The sequence below is a fragment of the Schistocerca gregaria genome, chromosome 4 (genome assembly GCF_023897955.1).
Source record: "Schistocerca gregaria isolate iqSchGreg1 chromosome 4, iqSchGreg1.2, whole genome shotgun sequence".
Classification (NCBI taxonomy): Eukaryota; Metazoa; Arthropoda; class Insecta; order Orthoptera; family Acrididae; genus Schistocerca; species Schistocerca gregaria.
Window position 1 is genome coordinate 90,032,646 of NC_064923.1, and position 19,195 is coordinate 90,051,840.

General features: G+C 43.5%; 1 protein-coding gene across 15 annotated transcripts in view; it reads left to right on the top strand.

The window, feature by feature from the left end:
* LOC126266656 (adipokinetic hormone/corazonin-related peptide receptor variant I-like) overlaps window positions 1-19,195 on the top strand; it is a 1,027,110-nt gene that overhangs the window by 948,300 nt on the left and 59,615 nt on the right. For 5 of the 15 annotated variants that reach the window (XM_049971057.1, XM_049971056.1, XM_049971055.1 and 2 more), the window contains 2 exons: window positions 3,155-3,281; window positions 6,605-6,777. In XM_049971057.1, the coding sequence (XP_049827014.1) occupies window positions 3,155-3,281; window positions 6,605-6,777 (300 nt within the window). The remainder of the gene's footprint in view (window positions 1-3,154; window positions 3,282-6,604; window positions 6,778-19,195) is intronic. The other 10 variants (XM_049971059.1, XM_049971062.1, XM_049971061.1 and 7 more) reach the window with 3 other exon arrangements.

Sequence of the window (19,195 nt, forward strand, 5' to 3'; positions counted from 1 at the left end):
TATAGACTCTCTATATACTCCTTCCACCTTTCTGCTTTCCCTTCTTTGCTTAGAACTGGGTTTCCGTCTAAGCTCTTGATGTTCATACAAGTGGTTCTCTTATCTCTAAAGATCTCTTTAATTTTCCTGTAGGCAGTATCTATTTTACCTGTACTGAGATAAGCCTTTACATCCTTACATTTGTCCTCTAGCCATCCCTGCTTAGCCACTTTGCACTTCCTGTCGATCTCATTTTAAAGACCTTTGTATTCCTTTTTGCCTGCTTCATTTATTGCATTTTTATATTTTCTCCTTTCATCAATTAAATTCAATATATATTCTGTTACCCAAGAATTTCTACTAGCCCTCGTCTTTTTACCTACATGATCCTCTGCTGCCTTGACTATTTCATCCCTCAAAGCTACCCATCCTTCTTCTACTGTATTTCTTTCCCCCATTCCTGACAATTATTCCCTTATGCTCTCCCTGAAACTCTGTACAACGTTTATCTAGGTCCAATCTCCTTAAATTCCCACCTTTTTGCAGTTTCTTCAGTTTTAATCTGCAGGTCATAACCAATAGATTGTATTCAGAGTCCACATATGCCCCTGAAAATGTCTTACAATTTAAAACCTGGTTCCTAAATCTCTGTATTACCATTATATAATCTATCTGAAACCTGTCAGTATCTTCAAGCTTCTTCCATGTGTACAGCCTTCTTTTATGGTTCTTGAACCATAAATTAAGTTGCGCTCTGTGCAAAATTCTACCAGGCGGCATCCTCTTTCATTTCTTAGCCCCAATCCATATTCACCTACTACATTTCCTCCTCTCCCTTTTCTTACTACCGAATTCCAGTCACCCATGACTATTAAATTTTCGTCACCCTTCACTATCTGAATAATTTCTTTTATTTCATCATACATTTCTTCAATTTCTTCGTCATCTGCAGAGCTAGTTGGCATATAAACTTGTACTACTGTAGTAGGCATGGGCTTCGTATCTATATTGGCCACAATAATGCGTTCACTATGTTGTTTGTAGTAGCTTACCCGCATTCCTATTTTTTTATTCATTATTAAACCTACTCCTGCATTACCCCTATTTGATTTTGTGTTTATAACCCTGCAGTCACCTGACCAGTAGTTTTGTTCCTCCTGCCACCGAACTTCACTAATTCCCACTATATCTAACTTTAACATATTCATTTCCCTTTTTAAATTTTCTAACCTACCTGGCCGATTAAAGGATCTGACATTCCACGCTCCGATCCGTAGAACGCCAGTTTTCTTTCTTCTGATAACGACATCCTCTTGAGTAGTCCCCGCCCGGAGATCCGAATGGGGGACTATTTTACCTCCGGAATATTTTACCCAAGAGGACGCTATCATCTTTTAATCATACAGTAAAGCTGCATGCCCTCGGGAAAAATTACAGCTCTAGTTTCCCCTTGCTTTCAGCCGTTCGCAGTACCAGCACATCAAGGCTGTTTTGGTTAGTGTTACAATGCCAGATCAGTCAATCATTCAGACTGTTGCCCTTGCAACTACTAGAAAGGCTGCTGCCCCTCTTCAGGAACCACACGTTTGCCTGGTCTCTCAACAGATACCCCTCCATTGTGGTTACACCTACGGTACGGCTATCTGTATCGCTGATGCATGCAAGCCTCCCCATTTTCAGTACTAGGAAGAACTAATGGCTGTGTAACATTGAGACTGGTGCATGTCTGGCAACGATAAATTTATAATGTGCTGCTGTGAGTGTTTTCTGGTCACGAGTATGGAGGAGGGAGTGATATAAGTGATGAGGCTCACAGAGAAGGAGCACAGCTTGTGGTGGGAGAGTGGAGTGATGAGGATACATGGCTTTCGTAGGAATATGAGCAGAGGTAGCATCTGACAAGGACTGTTGCAGGAAGGCTGTGGTATGAGGTATATCATCAGGTTGCTGGAAGCCTGGGGGTGGCTTCCAATCTGGGTATCTGTGGATTTCTGGTAGGCATTCCATTTGGGATGGGAATAGTTGTGGACAACTTTTCGATGGAATTGGGATAGGCTGCATGGGGTGCGAAATGGTGGGGAGGACAAATAGATGGTAATTTCCATTTGTATCAAGGACTTACGCAGTGAGGTGTCGAAGGAGGTTGGGAGATGCTATGATGACATTTGGGATGCTGTTGCTTTCAGGATGGGAGTGCTTTGGGATGGGGGCAGTGTTGTTATGGAAGGATTCAGTAAACTGATGGCACCACTAGAGTTCTGCAGGGGATCTACAGTGGATGTTGAGGTCAGTGGCAAAAATATAGGTTCAGGATACATGGAGGTGTGTGGATGGTGTCCGTGGTTGTGGGGAACATTTCGTTAATGATGAAGATGTCAATGTTGTATTCGGATAGGGTATGCCAAAAAAGGGGATTGTCGGCGGGTAGAGAGCAGATGTCGCTATATAGGACGCAGTAGTGCTTCGCACTCTAGTGAGATGCTGGGAATCAGGTTGCAAGGACTAGGTTTAAAGAGGTTTATATGAGGGTTTCTAGGCAGATTAAGATGAAGTGGATCTAGTGGACCTGGTTGCAGGAGTATGTGACTTAGGTGTTCAGGTGCAATACTGAGTGGGCAACGAGTGAGAAACCGCGCGACTGCTATGGTCGCAGGTTCGAATCCTGCCTCGGACATGGATGTGTGTAATGCCCTTTTGTTAGCTAGGTTTAAGTAGTTCTAAGTTCTAGGGGACTGATGACCTCAGGTCGCGTAGTGCTGAGATCCATTTTTGAAGGAGGTAGATTTTTTGAAGGATGTGGGGTCGTTGGAAGCGGTGGGTATTTTGGAGGATGATAGTAAGGAAACGGATGATGTCTTCAGCAGTGATGTGGACAGAGGGAGTAGTTGGGATGGACAGGATGGTCAATAAGATGGATAGGTACGGTTAATTCAGGTTTGACGGGTGGACCTACACTTGGCGGAGAAGTAGGGTGAGCATCATTGCAGATGTTGCAAGTGAAGGGATGGGAGTGGACGTAGGTTGAGACACTGGCCTTTATTTAATTTTCTTATTGCACGCTTATTTGTAGCTTACATGTCTTTCATATCAGCGATGTTTTTCTTCTTCATCGTCTTATTCTTCTTTTTTAGTTAAAGGGTGGATTATTCAAACCGTGTTCTGTTTTTTTGCACAGCAGACAGGTTCCGGCGCTCGAGTCTGGGATTCCTGGGTCGAGCTCGCATCAGGACCCTCAAGATGACCATCATCATCGTGGTGGTCTTTTTCATCTGCTGGACTCCGTACTACATCATGTGCTTATGGTGAGCCTCTTAGGCGGCTACTCTCGGGCTGTGAAAACCAACAATGGCCCAATTTCAGCTTAACGGCCTTTAGATGGTTTATTGTAGATTGCACTTTTCTTGCTCATTACAGAATAGAATAGTTATTGTAGAAATAACATATTACTGTATGAACGTCGTTTGTGTCCAATGTACACTCCTGGAAATGGAAAAAAGAACACATTGACACCGGTGTGTCAGACCCACCATACTTGCTCCGGACACTGCGAGAGGGCTGTACAAGCAATGATCACACGCACGGCACAGCGGACACACCAGGAACCGCGGTGTTGGCCGTCGAATGGCGCTAGCTGCGCAGCATTTGTGCACCGCCGTCGCCGTGGCATACGGAGCTCCATCGCAGTCTTTAACACTGGTAGCATGCCGCGACAGCGTGGACGTGAACCGTATGTGCAGTTGACGGACTTTGAGCGAGGGCGTATAGTGGGCATGCGGGAGGCCGGGTGAACGTACCGCCGAATTGCTCAACACGTGGGGCGTGAGGTCTCCACAGTACATCGATGTTGTCGCCAGTGGTCGGCGGAAGGTGCACGTGCCCGTCGACCTGGGACCGGACCGCAGCGACGCACGGATGCACTCCAAGACCGTAGGATCCTACGCAGTGCCGTAGGGGACCGCACCGCCACTTCCCAGCAAATTAGGGACACTGTTGCTCCTGGGGTATCGGCAAGGACCATTCGCAACCGTCTCCATGAAGCTGGGCTACGGTCCCGCACACCGTTAGGCCGTCTTCCGCTCACCGTTAGGCCGTCTTCCGCTCACGCCCCAACATCGTGCAGCCCGCCTCCAGTGGTGTCGCGACAGGCGTGAATGGAGGGACGAATGGAGACGTGTCGTCTTCAGCGATGAGAGTCGCTTCTGCCTTGATGCCAATGATGGTCGTATGCGTGTTTGGTGCCGTGCAGGTGAGCGCCACAATCAGGACTGCATGCGACCGAGGCACACAGGGCCAACACCCGGCATCATGGTGTGGGGAGCGATCTCCTACACTGGCCGTACACCTCTGGTGATCGTCGAGGGGACACTGAATAGTGCACGGTACATCCAAACCGTCATCGAACCCATCGTTCTACCATTCCTAGACCGGCAAGGGAACTTGCTGTTCCTACAAGACAATGCACGTCCGCATGTATCCCGTGCCACCCAACGTGCTCTAGAAGGTGTAAGTCAACTACCCTGGCCAGCAAGATCTCCGGATCTGTCCCCCATTGAGCATGTTTGGGATTGGATGAAGCGTCGTCTCACGCGGTCTGCACGTCCAGCACGAACGCTGGTCCAACTGAGGCGCCAGGTGGAAATGGCATGGCAAGCCGTTCCACAGGACTACATCCAGCATCTCTACGATCGTTTCCATGGGAGAATAGCAACCTGCATTGCTGCGAAAGGTGGATATACACTGTACTAGTGCCGACATTGTGCATGCTCTGTTGCCTGTGTCTATGTGCCTGTGGTTCTGTCAGTGTGATCATGTGATGTATCTGACCCCAGGAATGTGTCAATAAAGTTTCCCCTTTCCTGGGACAATGAATTCACGGTGTTCTTATTTCAATTTCCAGGAGTGTATTTTAATTTTAAATGTGATATACAAAGACGGTTGTTATCCGGACATGCAACGCGACATACTTGTCACGACGTAACTCTTCCATCAGGCCATTTCGCTACTGAGACAAAACACACTATGAGTCTGTATGCCAGCCAGCTACTCATTCACTTTTGAGTCGGGAGTGCGTAGAATCTCTAAGGCTAGAAACAAATATATTATATTTCTGTTGACTATGCTACAAACTACAGGCAAAATATTTTTGTAAAAAAGTAAGAACAAATAAATATTTTTGTCTTCGAATATTGTGTTACAGAATATTGCTAATTTGTGAAGCCATAACAACATTTACAGGTTTGTCCTTCATGGCTTCTTGGGGAAAATGAATCCAAGGTGCATGGGTGGATGTTCATGTTGTACTGATACAGCGTCTTTGCAAAAAAATAATTTATAGGTTTCTTAAGCAACTTTGTAAAATTATTTAATTGACATAGTGGGAAGAGCAGTCATAATTTTGTTGAATGAAGGCTACGATTTTCTACATAGTCTGTATGTTTATTAAGCCCTCTTCTTAGTTACACAACTACTTTCAGATTAAATAGAGCTTTAGAAGATCTCCAGCACGTATTGGAACCGCTTGTCGGTAAAAAAAAGTTGTGATCTTCACTGTGAACAAGTGTCGCGCTTCCTAAGACATGGCGTCAGTTATACTTTCAGATTGAAGAGCCATTTTTGAGCGTTTACTGAGTGTGTCATAAACACCGTGTGCTACCGTTCGTGATGGGTTTCCAGATTTACGTATTTACAATTGGAATTTCTTCAGTTGATACTTCTCATGTTGCGCCTGTAACTTCTAAATACTTCAAAGTAAATAAGTAATCTTTTTGCATACTGACCTGTAACCGTATTTCTTGCTTTTGATAGAAGCATATTTGCGCCAGCAGTTGTACTGTTGTAGGCTTATGTTAATTCTCTGCCAGTTTCAGTTATTACAACCGCCTTCGCAGAAGATGCGCCCTTTTTTTCGCTTGTGAAGGTGGTTGTAATAACTGAAACCGACAGATAATATACAATTGTACAGCTCATGGCCGAAATACTCTTCTTTTAAATATTTAACAGCCGTAGACAGTTACCTACGGAAAGGTTTATATTTCTTTGTCGTGCAGTTTTACTTCGTTAACCCAAAATTTTGGAAAACTGCTTGTTTGGAAGAAATGCATCTTTTTTTGAGTCGAAAACCCTTCATACAGAATAAATGTGAGTGGCCATAGCTAAGAAACTAGCGGTCGAGTTTTCCGCCAACACGTTTTGCTTTGAAAGTATAAAACTACGCATCGTAGACGGCTTAATATTTGTTTTTGTTAAACAGTAGATTATCAAGCAGTAAAATAATTTGACCTTACTCGTGTGTTGCAGTCACACGTACCTCTGATTCATGGGTTAGGACAGTGAGGAATACATATAGAGAAGAGTGTTGTAAAGGAGACTGCACTGCATGTCGTCTCTTAGTTTTGACAGACGTTACCACTCAGTGTGAATCACAGTAAAGATCCGCAAAAGTGAAATAATAATAGCTTTTCTCAGTGTTCCTTTTGTGGAGTAAACTATTCTTTGATAACAACACTTAACTGGTACATAAGTTTTGGGTTGTGACCTTTCGTGTGTGTGTGTGTGTGTGTGTATGTTTTCACGCCCTTCATTTCATAAATCGTCACAGCACTGAATCAGTTTTCACTCGTTGCAGGTGGTGGTTTGACAAAGACTCTGCGATGAAGATAGACTTCCGCCTGCAGAAAGGACTGTTCATTTTTGCCAGCACCAACTCGTGCATGAACCCCATTGTGTATGGAGTGTTCAACATCCGAGCCCGACCAGACAGGGGGCAGGTGAGAAACCATAACACGCTCTCCTCAACAGGTGTGCATTCTTCGCGTGCCCAAGGCACTACTCTATAATTTTTATTCTGCATTTAGCTGCACTAGGCTACTTGTTTATTTGTCTGTAATAACTGGGAAAGTCACTGACTGCGGCAGGCCACAGACCGTGATAGGGTCTTCGAACATGGACATTGGAATGGTGGTGTGGAAATTAGCTGCTCCGTGTTTTCCAATACAGTCAGAGATTCCTATAAAACTGTTATCGAATGTTGTTTAGCCCATCTGCAGACATTCTTCGGCTACAGTCTTGTTTAAAAGTGTCCATCGAAAATTCAGAACCATTTGTAATACAAGTGAGAATACAGGGTGTATCAAAAAGAATCATCCGATTTGGCACATCTGTGTTTCTGAAACTAATAAACATATACAATGAATTTTGTTTTTTGATGAACGGGAAACTCAATTTTTTTTTCATACCTGTTCATAGGAGCTCAGTAGTCCCCCTTGAGATGCACGGCATTTGTCAGTGCGGTATTCAAACCGTTCCCACACTGCAGCGAGCATGTCTTGAGTTAAAGCTTCCACAACTGCTGTTATGCGATGTCTCAGTTCATTCACTGTTGTTGGTAACGGAGGCACATAAACAGATTTTTTGTAAATCCCGACGAGAAATAATCACATACAGCGAGTTCTGGTGACCTTGGAGGCCAGTAATGTAAGGCTGAATCATTTGGTCCAGTGCGACCGATACATCGTTCAGCAGCTGAATTTTGTATGGTTTCATATGTAAGCGTCGATGATACACACGCCAGGAGGACATCGAGGGTATGTTGAACTCTCGAGCGGATTTCTGATGACTCCTTGTGAAACTATGACGTCTGTGTCGGAGGACAGCCCGGCGATTTGCCTTCACAAAGACAACCTGTTTCTCTGAATTGTTCATGCCATCGTCTAACGCTCTGTGCTGTAGGAGCATCCATACCATACCTAATACGAAAGTCACGCTGAACAATTATTACTGCCCCGCACTGCGCAAGACGTAGAACACAAAACGCTTCCTGTTGTCCTGATACCATTTTCACTAAAACTGAAGTGGGCGCACACTGCTGCTACCTAGCGGGAACCATGTAAAACTCGAGAGTTTGCTCTTTCCAATATCTCAAATAACATAATAGTTTTTTTTTTTTTTTAATCCGATGATTCTTTGTGATACATCCTGTATTTGGAACAATGCCCGTGTCAACGTTCCTCGGGAGATGGTCTATTGTTGACTTTATCCTACCGTTGTTCAAGCTCGGTTAAACGCGTAACATTGGCTAGGGTGTGGGGCAGTAGTGAACCAACCCAGTCCTTCCGTGTTCTGAATCAGAGCGAGTATTGGGGAACTACCTGAGCACCCGTATGCCCTCAGCTTCTTTTTTTTTTTTTTCATTTTAATTTCCTTTGAGAAATACGATATTAAATGCAAATGATCAAAGATAGTGTTTTTTCGGTCAACGGTCGCGGCTGCATTAGCAGTGCACTTTTTCTTCCCTCCTAATAACTGCAGAGGACAATGCCACGAAATCGCTTCACTTAATCTGTAGATAATCTCACCTCTTTGTTTTTAAGGATGGAAAGCGGGAGTAAATAGATTGAAGAAAGCGAAACTCAAACCATTAATTTTATCAAGGCTCTTATTATGCAATATAAAAATGACTTATTGGTAATATAAATACAAAAATTTGAACACACACTAAACAAAATTCCATTTGCGCAATTCCTAGGCATTCAGGACGATAACAAACTAATCATGGATACCTTAACTAAACATCTCATTTCAGTCTGAAATTTTTCTCACATTATTGCTTTCTGAGCAGTTTGCTAGCACACTGTAAATACCGGGTGATCAAAAACTCAGTATAAATTTGAAAACTGAATAAATCGCGGAATAATGTAGATAGAGAGGTACAAATTGACACACTTGCTGTGAATGACATGGGGTTTTATTAGAACTAGAAAAATACAAAAGTTCAAAAAATGACCAACAGATGGTGCTTCATCTGATCGGAATAGCAATAATTAGCATAACAAAGTAAGAAAACAAAGATGATGTTCTTCACAGGAAATGCTCAATATCTACACCATCATTCCTCAACAATAGCTGTAGTCGAGGAATAATGTTGTGAACAGCACTGTAAAGCATGTCCGGAGTTATGGTGAAGCATTGGCGTCGGATGTTGTCTTTCAGCATCCCTAGAGATGTCGGTCGATCACGATACACTTGCGACTTCAGTTAACCCCAAAGCCAATAATCGCACGGACTGAGGTCTGGGGACCTGGGAGGCCAAGCGTGACGAAAGTGGCGGCTGAGCACACGATCACCACCAAACGATGCACGCAAGAGATCTTTCACGCGTCTAGCAATACTTTTTTTTTTGTTCTCATAAAAACCCATGTCATTCCAAGCATGTGTGCCAATTTTTACCACTCTATCTACATTATTCTATGGTTTATTAAGTTTTCAAATTTATACTGACTTTTTGATCAGCTGGTACTTCCACTCATTACAGTCCGCTGGCATAATCTTCTGTGGCAGTTCAGATAAGACCACAAAAGTATTTATTCTACAGAAACATGCTGTAAGAATGATTTATAAATCTGGTAACCAAACATGTGGCAACGCTTCTTCAACAACGCTTAATATCTCAGATTTTAGGTACCAGAAAGCACCTCTTCAAACTTATAAAGGCTGCCACTCCCCCTATTCCCCCACCCCCTCTTATCCCCCTCCCCTTCCCGCATGCATAAGAGCCACAAGTCTCGAACTCTGAAAGTTGAGCGTCGATCTATGTTCTAACAAGGGTGCGCACAAGGGAAAGAGGAAAATATTCTGAGCGAAGCGTGCAGAAGGGCGTGAGGGGGAAAGATGTTTACGTGTCGGCTCCAAAGACTATCAGCTTGGCACTACGACACTGAAGAAACAAGACTTCGTAAAAACGCATTGTAACAGACGCTCGCGTTCAAACATTCTTTACTTTATTTATTTCTCATCGATGCACATGAGACGAGACGTCGCCGTGCTACTAAATCACTGAGACTGCTGTCAGTCGGAAACAAAAGGCGCTATGAACCGACCACAAACAAATACGGAACCAAACTTATCTCGGTATGCTGAGGTCGCCGGCAGACGCAAACAATAGACTGTCGACACGAAGATTGCCAATATAAACTCCACGTTGGTCCCCATTGCCACGTTAAATGGTGCCGGCGCAGCGGCAAATTACATGTAGGGTGGTCAAAATAAATGTTGCAGACTGCTTCGTTGTCAATACTGGACGTAATAAGAAACAAAAATGACATAGTTCTCTCAGATACAGTCAGAAGAAAACAAAAATAAAGAAGGTGAAACTATTCCACTTAATAAAAAAGAAAACCCTTGCCAAACATCCCGCTAGAAACTTCTCACTACCATCTTGCATAACATATTGTTTACGAACCAACTGGCCCTCTTTCGAATGCTGGTAGGCGTATTCCGTACCAAATTGTCCAGATAAGCCTGTGGAATATTCGACAGCGAGCTCTATGATGCCTTGTAAGGTCTGTGCTGGGACTGGACGATTGCAAACCGCACATTTCAGCACGCAGTTGAGATCTGGCAAATGCGGAGGTCTTTCCATCTGACTCATTCTGCACTCCGCTAGGAAAGTTTCACAAGATTGTGACGGTGGTGGCGTGCATCGTCGTCCACCAGCGTTAATCGCGCTGTAATATGTCCACCAAATGGAGACACGATGCTGTGCCGTGTTCGGCACTACAGTTTTATTGGTTCACTCTCTGTCGATGCCGAGGTGACCTCTCTGACTGATATGTTGGCTATAATCTCTGTCGATGCTTAGGTGACCTATCTGACTGATGTTGGCTATGCCCTTTGTCCATGCTGAGGTGACCTGTCTGACCGAAGTGAGGCCTCATCAAATGTGCAGAAGCCTTCGGACAAAGAGATTAGGAAAGGGTGGAAACTATTGATTGAAAGATAACATTTCATAAAACAGATTTATTTAAAAACTTTCACAGATCAGTAAATTTGTTGTGTGTTCCACAGAACAGCTGCCTGTCTTCATCAAATATCTCATAAGAAGAAATTATTATGATAAAACATGGTAGCTGTTCATACCAGCAGTAGCTCAAAACTATTAAAACGGTCTTAAAACAATTACTAATCTTACAGCAAAGAAGTTGATCGAATTAGAAGTCAATTTAACGCAATAAATAGTTATTCACCAGAGCATCAAGTAAGTTGTCTGAACTGAAATTACACTACAAAAACAGAATATTCGCAAGTCCCAAACTTTGTGTAACGCAATTGTACAGCTGATAGTTCTGCTAATGTTGCGATTTTAAAACAAAATTCCGCCATAAACGTAATTAGTGGTACCACCTAATAGACTTTAGCACGTCAGTTTACTACACCAGTTGTACTCAGAACACCAACAAGTAATGAGCATAATCGTATATTGAGCAAATTTTGCTTACTTCATATCGCAGCCAGATCAGCATTGATTTTATCAACCAAAATTATTCCTTTTGCAATACTCGTTCAGTTTCCAATTGTTGTTTGTTACATGCAGATACTTGTCTGTTCAGTTTCTAAGTCCTTCATACAGGAAACAAAATCTCACCTGAAACAACGCAGTATTAGGAAACACGGTACAGTATTTCACTAATGCATGCGGCCAATGCAATATTATCGTAAATCAGCGGAAGCAAGCAAGTACAGGGTGACAGTTATTGAACTATATGAAATAAAATCGCCATAACTTCTGAACGCTTTGTGTTACGAAGTTCAAACTGCACGGTTCGCTTCAGGGTGTGATGGGAATCAGTATGGTTTGGTTTAACGATGAAGCCCACTTTCGCTTGGATCGGTTCGTCTATAAGCAAACTTGATGCATTTGGGGGACTGAAAATCCGCATTTCGCAATCTAGAAGTCTCTTCACCGTCAACGGGTGACTGTGTGGTGTGCAATGTCCAGTCACGGAATAATCGGTGCGATATTCTTCGATGGCACGGTGGCTACCGAACCGTACGCGAAGGTTTTGGAAGATGATTTCATCCCCATTATCCAAAGTAACCCTGATTTCGACAAGATATGGTTCGTACAAGACGGAGCTCGACCTCATCGAAGCAGGATAGCGTTTGATGTCCTGGAGGAGCACTTTGGGGACCGCATTCTGGCCCTCGAGTACCCAGAGGCCACTGTCTTGAGCCTCAAGTAGACGCAGTATTCTCCGGTTCTGAACACATCTGACTCCTCTTTGCTGGGCTGTATCAAAGAATTTACAGCTACTAAATCCAAAACCATTGCTGAGCTGACAGCGTCGTTGTTCCGAGATTACAGCGGGTCATGCAGAATTTCGCTGTTCGTCTGCTCCTCATCAACGCCAATGATCGCAGACATATCGAACATGCCACAACATAAATCTGAGTATGTGTAATGACGTTTACATGTTGAATAAAGTGTGTGCATGCCGTAGATTGTAAGTAATTTATCTTTCTTTCAAATAGTTCAATAATTGTCATTCTGTGTATTGTACATGTTTTAAATTTCGTATCGCGGTAGCGACCACTGAAGAAATAGGGAAAAATGAATGCCTCAGTAATGAAGATGAGCCTAACGTCCCATGCGAGAATAGTAATTAACGTTGGGATAGCAACTTTACTCAGATTAGTAAACACACTGTAGTCTGCTATGACGAGATAACAAGAATGCGTCTGCAGTCCAAGGGTACATCAAAGTCTCGCGTGGGCCACCAAGTCTAGCAACTGCTTCACAAACAGTTCAGCACCTGGCAGCCAGAAACCATAACCTGAGACAAAACTGTCATTACATAGTACCTAAAAACACTGATCCCTCAATACCGTTAACCTAGACAATTTCTACACTTATTATTCGTTCACAAACTTGAATGTTTACAAGGGGAACTCCCTATCCCAACCCTCTCCCACGCCCCCCCCCCCCTACCCCCTGGTAAGATTACCCAGTGGACAGCCTATAAAAACTGAACACGATCAAATATGAAAACAGGAAGGAGATGTACTGAACTCTGAAAAAGGAAGGAAAAAGAAGGTTAGCTTTCCAAGCTCAAGATGTGCTACAACGAGCGAATTGCAAAAATCAAGGCGTCATGGTCGTGTGGTCACGCTGTTGGACTGCAAAGCGAGAGATTCGCATTCAAATCTCCCTCGTGCCCCATTTCCTTTTTCACAAAACTGTATACTGTCCGATCGGCCATTGACGTGTCTGTTCTTTTGCAATGTTAGCATTTATCATTCTATACATTGGTTGTAGAAGTCGTGTGGTAAGAATATGTTATCGTCGCAAGTACAGGGTGTCCAGAAAAGGGCTTCCTGACTTCAAAATTAAATATTTCGAAAACAAAGATCGATAGAGGAATGCAGTAAACGGTATGTTTATTGTGAAAGCTGTAAGAAGTTTATACAGCAGTTTGAAATAATAGTTACAAAACCTGCTAACAGATGGCGCTGTACGCTGTACAGCTCATATCAGCATCTATCTAAATCCGAATCCCGCTCCAGTTACTGAAGGGTCTGGGTGCTGACGAGTCCTCTCCATTTGGCTCGGTCCTCCCACCACTTTTCTTCCTCCACTTGCTGCCAGGTCACACCTCTCCTTTCAACAGATATTCTCACTCCCATTTTCCACCGTGTTCTTGGGCGCCCTCGAGGTCTTTTCCCATCCATTTTTAGTTCTTCCATAATTTTGGGGAGTCTCTGCCCATGCATCCTCTTAACATGCCCATACCATCTTAATCTCTTTCTTTCAATTTCTTCTCTCATACTTTCTTGTTTGAGGTCCTTTCGAATCTCTACATTCCTTACTCTGTCCATTCTTGTTTTTCCCTTAACTGCTCTGAGAAATTTCATTTCCCCTGCTTGCAGTCTCCTCCAGTCCCTTTCTGTCATTGTCCATGTTTCTCCACCATAAGTGACAATAGGGATGTAATAATTCTTATAAGGAGTTTTGCTCTTTCTGAAACCTCATTATTCCAAATCAGATGTTTTATTGTTTGGTAGAAATTGCCTTCCTTCTGTAACTTCCTATTAATTTCGTTAGTGATTCTTCCATCCCTAGATATTTCACTCCCTAAATAAGTGAAACTTTCTACCACTTTGAGGGGTTCTCCATTCAAGGTAATATTTCCATTGATTCCTTTCTCTCTTCCAAATACCATTACTTCACTCTTATATTTATTTATTTTTAATCCATACCTTTTCATTACTTTCTTCCACGCATCAAGTTGTAACTGTACATCTACCTCTTTATCACCCCATATTACCATATCATCTGCAAAAATCATCTTTTTGTCTTTTTCTTTTACTATATCTTTAACTGCCCTATTCATTCCCTCCATCACAATATTAAAAAGCCCAGGAGATAGAATACTTCCTTGCTTACGTCCTTGTCTTATTTCGAAGTATTCAGAGTTCCCCAATGGTGTTCTAATTCTACAATTTTGGCCTCTGTACATTGTCTTTATAACATTAATGTATCCATCTTCTATATCTATCTTCTTCAGTTCTCCCCAGAGTCTTTCCCTGTCAACTGAGTCATATGACCGAGCGAGGTGGCGCAGTGGTTAGCACACTGGACTCGCATTCGGGAGGACGACGGTTCAATCCCGTCTCCAGCCATCCTGATTTAGGTTTTCCGTGATTTCCCTAAATCGCTTCAGGCAAATGCCGGGATGGTTCCTTTGAAAGGGCACGGCCGATTTCCTTCCCCATCCTTCCCTCACCCGACCTTGCGCTCCGTCTCTAATGAACTCGTTGTCGACGGGACGTTAAACCCTAATCTCCTTCCTGAGTCATATGCCTTTTCTATTTCTATAAAAACCATTATCACCCTTTTGTTATACTCCCAACTTTTTTCCATCAGTTGACGGATTGAAAATATCAGGTCGATCGTGCTCCTTCCTTTCCTAAACCCATGGTGTTCTTCACTCAACTCCTTTTCTATCTTTTCACTTATTCGATTTAGGCGCGCAGTCCGGAACCGTGCGACTGCTACGGTCGCAGGTTCGAATCCTGCCTTGGGAATGGATGTGTGTGATGTCCTTAGGTTAGTTAGGTTTAAGTAGTTCTAAGTTCTAGGGGACTAATGACCACAGCAGTTGAGTCCCATAGTGCTCAGAGCCATTTGAACAATTTGAACTTATGCGATTTAGTAAAATTCTTTCAAAAATCTTGGCTGTATGACTCATGAGGGCTATTCCTCTGTAGTTTTTACAAAGTCTTTTATTGCCTTTCTTGAAGATGGGAACAATGTCTCCTATTCTCCAGTCGTAAGGTATTTCACTATTTCTCCACACGCTTGATAGTACTCTATACAGCCACTGCATCCCCACTGGACCTGCTGCTCTTATGTCCACTGATACTTCATCAGGTCCTGGAGCTTTCCCCTCATTCATCTTCTTCACAGCTTTTTCCATTTCTTCCCGTGTAATTTGTCCTAGTTCTGCTTCCCAACTTCTCTCAATTTCTCCATTATTTGTTGTTTCCTCATGTACCTGCTCCTCAGCTTTTAACAGCTTCTTAAAATATTCTTTCCAGAGATCTTTTATATTCCCTGGCTCTTCAATAATGGTACCGTCCTCTGTTTCCATGTTTACTGGTACTTCAGAAGCCTTCCTTTTATTTTTCATCATTTTATAGAACATTTTCTTATTGCTCTTCACATCTTCTTCAAGTTTTTTTGTAAACTCTTCCCATGCCTTTTTCTTTGCTGTTTCCACTATTTCTTTGCACTTCTTTTCCTCTATATATCTTTTATGGCATTCGTCATTTTTAGATTTCCACCATTTTCTCCTTGCTCCATTTTTTCTTCTAACTGCTTGGATTGTGGTATCATCCCACCAACTTGTCTGTCTTATTTTTTCCTTTCCAGATGTTCTGCCACATACTTTTTGTGCTGCTTCGACTAAAGTGTCTTTGAATAAACTCCATTCTTTTCCTACTTCGCAGAAGACTTCTTTTGGAAATTTTTGTGTTATTAATTCTCTGTACTTCTCAGCACATTCACTCTCCTTCAATTTCCAATCCCGTATCCTCATCACTTTCTTCTGTTTTCAATTTTTCACACACTGATTCATTTTCCATTGTCCCACCAGTAATTTATGGTCTCCATTTGCATTCACACTTGGAATTACCTTCACATTTGTTACTTTCTCTCCCCATTCCCTATCTACTAGAATATAATCAATTACATTCTTCGTTCTTCCATCCCAACTGTATCTGGTGATAACATGACTTTCTCTCTTCATAGACCAGCTGTTTGCTATTTTCATTCCATTCCTCTGGCACAAATCCAGAAGTCTTTCCCCTTCTTCATTTCTGCCTCCATATCCAAAACATCCCAATACTTTCTCAAATCCCTTTCTGTCTTTGCCTACCTGTGCATTAAAATCTCCCATCACTATATTTGCACTGTCTATATGGTTTTCTAACACATTTTCAAAGTCTACCTTCTCTTCTTCGCTACATCCCACTTGAGGTGCATAAATCTGGATTACTTTTAGTGTTTCTTTTTGGAATATCAGGTTTAAGATTATGATCCTGTCTGATATATATCTCACATTTTCAATACAGCTTTGTACATTCTTATTCACCATCACTGCCACACCATTTCTTCCAGACCTGTTATTCCCACTCCAGTACAGTTTTCCTCCTCCTCTCAAATTCTTCTCACCTTTTCCCTTCCACTTTGTTTCGCTTAATCCCAATATATCTAACTTCCTCTCTGTTAGTACATCTGTCATTTCTTCCATTTTTCCATTGAGGGTTAATATATTAAGGGTGCTAATAATAGTTTATTTTTTAGTCCAGTTGGTTTCATCTTCTTGTACTGATGAATATCATCAGGTCTCCCATCATTTGCACCAGTACTTGAAGCAGTGGGGTCAAATCCTGAGTGGTTCGTTCCAAGGCTCGTCTGTTTTGAAAGCAATATATGAAGACTTTACTACTGGTTTGCTAGGCCTAACGCAAGGAAGGATTTTCTGTTGGGGTTGTCTCCCTTAGCCTTTGGAGTTTATCTTCCACCACAAGGCAGTGGTTCCCTTCTCATTTAATCCCCAGAAAGGAGGGTTGCCTCATCTGCCAGCTACGCCGTTCCGAAGTCTTTCTTGTTGGCCATCGCTGCCATTAAGGTCTTCACCCGTAACCCTGGGCATTGGTTCTGTGTTATACCCCACGGGATTGGGTCCCTGCCTGAACGCAGCCATCCTAGTACTCCGACCTACTGAAGTGTAGGATGCCCACCCCCGCGATGTGGACGCGCCAGACAGGAATTACTCCAGTGGAGGAATAGGGAAGGGCACCCTACCTCACTGGAGCCAGGTTAATGATTGTGTATAGTGCCACAATCAAAAGGCTCATATCAGCATACATAAGTGAAATAATCGTATGAAAACAATCTTTGCTAACAATCACATCATAATGTTTTCAAAATGTTCACCATTGGCACTACAGAGGTGGCGCAAACGAAGAATGAAATTCGCCATCACATTTCGTAGTGTCTCAACCGAAATGGATTCACATGCCACAGAGATCGCCGATTCAAGCTCGTCCAGCGTGGCGGGATGCTTCGGGTGGACCATGTCTTTCACTGTGCCCCACAAAAAAAGTCACAGGAAGTCAAATCCGGCGAATATGGAGGCCAATCCATGCCTGCACCAGTAAATTTGGGATATTCCAAGGCAATGACTCGATTCCCGAAGCATTCCTCAAGAAAGTGAAACACTTGTTCGGTCCGATGTGGTCGGGCTCCATCTTGCATAAACCATTCAGTACCTGGTCGATCCTCTAATGCTTGCTGTGTGGCGACAAATTGTTCCAAAATTGCAACGTAACGTGCACCAGTGACCGTTTCTCGAATGAAAAAAGGGCCAATAATGCGTCTGAAGCATACTGCAGCCCACACAGTAACTTTAGGAGAATACAGGGGTTTCGCTTCACACGAATATGGCTTTTCGGAACCCCAAAGTCGCCAGTTCTGCTTATTCACGTATCCATTCAGGTGGAAGTGTGCTTCCACTGTAATCCAGATACAGCCAACAACAAATCCTTCACTGTCAATCATTGTGAGCATCTGTTTAGCAAAGGCAACCCTTTGTTGTACAGCGCGTACGGGTATGGCCTGGTGCGTTTGAATTTTGAATGGAAACATGTGTAGGCTCTTTCTCAGTATTTTCTGCGTGCTGGAACGCTTCAAACCAGTCTCAGATGCAATTCTACGGATGGATGACATTGGATTTCGCTGAATAATTCCAGAAACTGTGGCGATATTTTCAGGCGTAACTGCGGTTTGCTTGTAGCCAACATGCCCCACTATATCATGTGTTCGGTTTCTGTTGGGCTGCCCACAGGGGCATCTTGCCATCAAATCTTGGGGAGGGGGGAGGGCGGGGGAGGAGGAGGGGGGAGGGGGAGTGATGGGGGTTTCCCTTGTTAGTACACTCCCGACCAGCATACTCAATGGCGATATCCAGTAAGACAGAGCACGGTGCCCCCCGTCTAGAGCAGACCAACAAGTGGTCTGCGCTGAGCGTGCAAACATCGAGACGCGCACTTGTTGCTTACCCGCTGTGTCAGTTCTGGGTCAGTGCTGCCCTTCTACTGCTACGCTTGCACAGAGAAGGCCACACACTTCAGTCAGAGATGTCGCCTCAGCATCGGCATCATAGCAGTAGTGCCGAACGCGGCACAATGCGTAAGAGGACGTTGTCTCGACATTTCAGCCCAGTCATCCTCCGACGTACTGGTACAAGTTAGTGTCCTGCGACCATTTGTGATTCCACCCCCAAAACGTCACTGAACCGTCTTGATAAGGGTGGCGATCTACGACATAGCTAGGGCATAAACACTGTCCTCGTTGCCTCCACACACGAATGTCAGTATTGTCAGAGTGGAGACTGAAGTGGGTCTCAACAGAAAAGAGTGCCGTGTCCCACTGCTGCCTAGTCCACAAAGAGTAGCTTCATACCCATTCGACACGAGCTCCTCTACAAATCCGGTAAAGAAGAGGAGTGCCGAGACGTCTTCTGGGAGTTAATTCCTGCTCACGGAGCATATCTCTTATCGTTAGTGTTGAAACGTGCACTGCTGCAGCTGTTTGGAACTACCACCATAGACCTGTAACATTGTGTTGAGGGCTTCTGCTTGCTGTTATACAGAGATATCGGTCCTACACGCCTGTTGTTTTTCTCCTGCAGCCACATCTTTGAAGATCCTCGACTGATCCTGTCGCTATAAACTTCTTCCAGTTTCTAGAGACGTAACTTTGACTCACAGCGACATTCACTGCGACGTCCAGAGGTCTCATTCATTGCACCACTATGTGACTAAGCGGAGCCTCCGATCGTACTATACTGATCTCTGAACCATTCGGTAGTACCAA